Source organism: Octopus bimaculoides, chromosome 25, assembly GCF_046866305.1.
Source record: "Octopus bimaculoides isolate indiv1 chromosome 25, ASM4686630v1, whole genome shotgun sequence".
In the NCBI taxonomy this organism is placed as follows: Eukaryota; Metazoa; Mollusca; class Cephalopoda; order Octopoda; family Octopodidae; genus Octopus; species Octopus bimaculoides.
The window spans coordinates 28,384,121-28,390,120 of NC_142952.1; the positions used below are offsets into that span (position 1 = coordinate 28,384,121).

The 6,000-nt window shown below is 34.8% G+C and overlaps 1 protein-coding gene across 1 annotated transcript; it reads right to left on the reverse strand.

The window, feature by feature from the left end:
• Positions 1 to 4,760: 4,760 nt before the first annotated feature.
• Positions 4,761 to 5,159, reverse strand: LOC106882387 (ATP-dependent DNA helicase PIF6). Its single transcript, XM_014933049.1, has one exon. It carries the CDS (start codon positions 5,157 to 5,159, stop codon positions 4,761 to 4,763), a length of 399 nt encoding a protein of 132 aa, XP_014788535.1.
• Positions 5,160 to 6,000: the final 841 nt, after the last annotated feature.

The following is a 6,000-nucleotide window of genomic DNA, read 5'->3' on the forward strand; positions in this document are numbered from 1 at the left end:
CACACTGTGTCACGCTGAATATCCCCGAGAACTACGTTAAGGGTACACGTGTCAGTGGAGTGCTCAGCCACTTGCATGTTAATTTCACAAGCAGGCTGTTCCGTTGATCGGATCAAATGGAACACTCGACGTCGTAAGCGACGGAGTGCCAACAACAACATTTAAACCAGTTTTTATTTGGCCCAAATACTTTATCTGCTTATGTCCAAAACAGCCAGCTCCATCTTCTCACACCTACCCTAGAATGTCATTTAAAGATATAGTTGGAAGGATTTTTCATAAGTATAGGGTTTCCTTTGCTTGTATCTCATTTTAAATGTTGTGTGTCTAACGGGATTTTCTTCAGAATTCTTTCACCTATTGCATATGTTATTTTTGTCTCCATGATGCCTTTTTCATTGCCATTTTCCCTGACTCTAGTGGGGGGAAAAGGGAAAGTTACTCTTGGAGTAGAAACCCGACCCAAATACATAAGGACCAAGTGAAATTGTTAAGTTGGAGGACTGATTAAGTCTACCACCCTTGAACAGGAATGGTCCCACTGTTTGTCCTCCACACAGTTTCCACTTACCCAAATATCATTGAGAAGGCTTTGGTTGGCCAACAGCTATTGGGCTCAAGGTGCCAGTTACTGAGATTAAACATGTGTCATTGCAAAGTAAACTTCAACAATATAGGCACAGGAGTGGCTTGCTTACCAACCACATGGTTCCGGGTTCAGTCCCACTGCATGACACTTTGGGCAAGTGTCTTCTGCTATAGCCTTGGGCCGACCAAAGCCTTGTGAGTGGATTTGGTAGACGGAAACTGAAAGAAGACCATCGTATATATATGTATATGTATATGTATATATATATATATATATATATATATATATATATATATATATGTGTGTGTGTTTGTGTGTCTGTGTTTGTCCCCCCCAACATCGCTTGACAACCAATGCTGGTGTGTTTACGTCCCCGTAACTTAGCAGTTCGGCAAAAGAGAACGATAGAATAAGTACTAGGCTTACAAAGAATAAGTCGTGGGGTTGATTTGCTCGACTAAAGGCGGTGCTCCAGCATGGCCACAGTCAAATGACTGAAACAAGTAAAACAGTAAATACAGATGTACTTATACTCAGATGGAGAATTGATATATCAAGAGTCGGTCTTTATTTACAGAGGTGGTTGCAGGTTAGTCCCTCTCCAGAGCTTACATGATACAGCGCCTGTCTGCAGAGCATCATCAGGTTGGCTGTGGAGGTAGCAGAGATTGCCACAAGCTGGCTGTGGATCAGAAAGGGTGAGCCTTGGCAGAGGTACTGCTAACTGGACTCAAGCTGGGGCTTGTTCAACCCTGACTGGGTTCTCTAAGTGAGGGTATCTGAGGTTGAAAGACCCTAAACACCAAATAGCCCCAGGAAACATCATTCATGATGTGTCCAGTGCATTACAGGATGATGTTTACAGGAAAGGGAATCAACATCATGTGTTGTTTGTGCTTTTCTTAATTCTACATGTTGTTGTTGAATCCCAGATTAACCCGATTAAACAGACCCATGATTAAAAGCCTTCCAACTGGGGCCATCTTATCTTTTCTTTAGTAATTGTGTAACTAGCACTACATTATCCAACATGTCCTTTTTTTTTTTTAACCCTTTAGCATTCAGATTTCCTTTTCAAAACTAAATCCTTGTTTATTCACATTGTTTTGAATTAATTGTTCATTATCTTGTAGCTTCAAGAGTTTAATGACGTGGCTGATTACTCTTAGAATGACATTGTAGGGTAGGTGCGTGAGGTTGGATCTGGCCAGTTTGAATATGCAACAGGTAGAATATATGGGCCAATATAGCCACTTTAAACACTAAAATCAAATGAAAAAATTGTACTTAAAGGGAAATTTGGCTTCTATTTCTAGTAGGTTGAATGCCCACATAGAGGTACCCCCTGCTGGCTCATCCTGGTATTATACTATATCTCAAGCTGTGCTGTTGAATATATGTATATCAGAGTGTGTGCATATGTTTGTGTGTGTGTGTGTGTGTGTGTGTGTGTGTGTGTGTGTGTGTAAATGATAGTGGCTATAAATTTGTTTTTTTTTTTTATTATTATTATTAAATGGAGAACAAGGCAAATAAAACAAAGAATTTAAAAAAAAATACCATTTTAAATGTCAGCTTAAATGTCTCTTTTAATCAACTGGAATTTTTAGCTGAAATCATGAAACATTAATGGATGTTAATTTTTAATTTTATAACAAACTATCCTCTCCTCCCCTTGCACAAACACACTCCACCCACTACTCTCTTCTTCACACTCCTCTTCTCGCACACTTCTCCCCACCACCCCCACTGTAAACTAAATATTAAAACAAACAAAACAGTAGTGGTAGTAGTAGTAGTAGTAGTAGTAGTAGTAGTAGTAGTAGTAGTAGTAGTGGTGGTGGTGGTAGTAATAGAAATATTAATAATAATAACTTTAACAATGATGATTTCTTAATAACAATAATAATAGAAATGCTTGTAACAATGATAATAGTAATAATGATATAATTATAATAATAATAATGATGATGATGATGATGATAATAGCAATAGTTGTAACAATAATAATAATTGTAATAATAATAATGATATTAATGATAATAATAATAGTAATAATAATATTAATGATTATAATAATAATGATTACCTAATAACAATCATAATAATAATAATAATGATTACCTAATAATAATAATAATTGGTGGTGGTAGTAGTAGTAGTAGTAACAATAGCAATAATAGTAAAATCACTGGAAAACTTTTGTGAGTAAAACATTTTCCTCATCAACAAATGATAATAGGTGGAGTAGCACAAAGAAAGGAAAAACTGAAAATAAAAAAAAACACACAAGCAAAAGAAAAGAAGAAGAGGAAAAAAAAAAAGAAAACATGTTTATTAGTAATCTGTAATATTGCAATTTATTATCGTTTTTTTTTTTTATTGATAATTCAACAAAAAAAGAAAAAGATATCTAATAATGATTTGTTTTGATGAAGCACAGAAACAGGTTTTGTTTTGTGTCTGTCCCAGTCTCTGTGTGTGTGTGTGTGTGTGTGTGTGTGTGTGTGAGTGTGAGTGCTTTTGTTTTTATAGCAGAAATATAGTCTGTTGAATGGACAATGTTTTGTGTGTGTGTGTGTGTGTGTGTGTATATATATGTATATATATATATATATACACACACACAGACACACATATACATATGGGGGTGAAGGGTGTATTTGTATGTATATATATTTGTGTATGGATATATATGTATTTATATATGTGTATGTGTGTATATATATATGTGTATATGTATATATATATATATGTGTGTGTGTATGTATACATATGTGTGTATACATATATGTATGTGTATATACATACATATATGTGTGTATGTATATATGTATGCATATATATATATATATATATATATATATATATATATATATATATATGTAGATATATCTGTATATATATATCTGTGTATATATATATATGTGTGTGTATGTATGTATGTATATTACTATATGTAAATATATATGTATATAAGAATCTGTATACATGTGTGTATGTGTACGTTTATAAATATATATGGATATTGATTTCTTACGTAGCCTGAGTGTGTTTCAGGAAAAGAATAAACGAGATTCAGTAATGTGTCCACATCTTTCACATCAGCGAAAGAGAATAGTGATGTAATGATGGGAGAATGAAAATAAAAATGCTGTAATCAGGAATCGAAATTGAGACTTTCCATTCACTGGCAGCCCTAGAAATAACCCTTTTTCTCTCTCTCTCAGTCCCCTTTGTATTCCCCTAATATATATTGAGTACAGTGTTATTTGTTACAGCAAGTGTGGTCCCATCAGTTTTTTAAATCCTGAGTTAGGTGAGAATAGGTTTGTAACTGCATAGTTATTTTGTTTTGCAGTGACATAGTTCAGTGTTTAGACTGTATAGTACTTTGGTCAACTGGACAAATCTTTTCCACAATTGCCTCAATTTGACCAATACTATGTGAGTGGAATTTGATCAATGTGTGCAAGGCCATTTTATATTACTTGAATTACTTGGTTATGATTATAAAATATTATGTAATATAATATGGATAAAGAGAGAGCGAAAGAGACAGACAGACAGAGGGAGAGATATATTGTTTTTACTCACCTGTAGGTCGTATTTGTGTTACACCTGCACTTTGCATGGGAATGGTGGTACAAAACTTTAATAGTAACCAATTATATATGTTGTATTAACTTATGTGTACTAGCAGGAAGACTGCCCTCCGGATGGTTTACTGCTAACCACTCGATAATATATCCACATTTGATTCCCAATCCTAATAATTTTTATATTTTACATCTAATTATTTCTAGTGCTCCCTTGCTTAGTACATATTGCTTTCATTATTTTATCAGTCATAATCTGTTATATCTATTTATCATTGATAATTGGTAGAACTTACATAGGTGTGCATCGATAGAGGGAGGGAGGGATACACGCACACACGCACACACACACACACACACACACACACAAAAGTCTGGTGCTGTGAGGACACATGGGAATGACATTTCCTTTTTCAAATATACCCAAATTCAAAATGATCTAATATAACGATATCATTCATTCGGCATGTGCTGAAATATGCCAAAACAATTTAATTCCACACAAATATATGTTACTTTATATATAATTTTTGTGTTAATTCTATTTACTGAAACTTGCTAAAGTTTTTGCTTTAAAGTAGTATCTCCTCGTAGACACAATTGTCAGCAATCATACAGTTTCCATTTCTCTCAGCCAATATTTTTACATTAGCCTTCTTTTGAACTCCAGATAATGCAACATACAGCTGACCATGTGAGAAGAATTGTGTCGGAAGATATATTCCAATTTGTTCAAAAGTCTGTCCTTGTGCCTTGTTGCACGTCAAGGCAAAAGCTGGCTTGACAGGAAATTGTTTCCATGTAAATGAAAATGGAAATTCCATTCCTTGAAATACATGTGGTATTCTTTGGATTAGCAGAGTTGATCCTGCATAAGGACCAGAAGCAACCTCAGCCTCATGTAAACTGGCAGTGATGTAATGTGTGCCATTGCAATGTCCATTAGTAGCATCTAATTTTCTCAGAAGCATTATGCATCATTTTTTCTTCAGTTTGAGAACATGTGGTGGAAACCCTGATGATGTAAGTTTCTTGATGAACCCAATTGAGTACAGAGTTCCCTTAACTGTATCTGAACTTCTGTATATTTTTCGTTCACCAGGGATCCTGGTCAACAGAAAATCATTCATAAATTGTGCTGCTTCATTTGTTAGAGTAGCGATGGTTCAATTTGCAAGCCACACAGGGTTTATGAAGTTATTTTCGAGGCCAGCATATACAAAATCACGTAAATCTGAAAGAGTACCACATTCAAGGCAAGTGTCATTAGGTAGTTTCATTTTGAATTCACCTAGGCTTTGTTCAACAGAAATGTTACAGTTTCCTACGTCAAGAAGGTAATTAGCAAACTCTCTTTCATCAGAATGACTTTCTGTAAGGAGTCTTAGATTGGTTGTCAGCTCCACTACTTCAACATTATCGCAAAGAAAAGAAGTCTTTAGTGTTGCATCGACACCATTATTTTGAAGTAGAATATTCTCCTCTCAAGATACCCTAACAAGTCAGTCATGTATAGTGAAAACAGAATTATGTCTACATCTCCGGGCATACTCAGGCATCTGTTTCAGTCACTTTGCCCTGGTTTCATCTGATTCAGTTGCCCATCTTTCTCTCTGCTGTTCTGCCTTTGCTGCTAAATTTTCTTTTTCACTCGCATATTATATATAAATGAAAGCTCATTAAAAACTATCTTGTTTAGCATGCTAGAAATAGCAGCGAGCACATAGTTATTATTGTAAGGCTTATAGTGTTCCAAGTAGCCATACCAACAAAATCACTTCTTCATTTAAAAAAAAAATTATACCTGTTTAT

Coding starts and splice junctions, on each gene's coding strand:
- LOC106882387 (XM_014933049.1), bottom strand. CDS start 5,159: ATGCTTCTGAGAAAATTAGATGCTACTAATGGACATTGCAATGGCACA.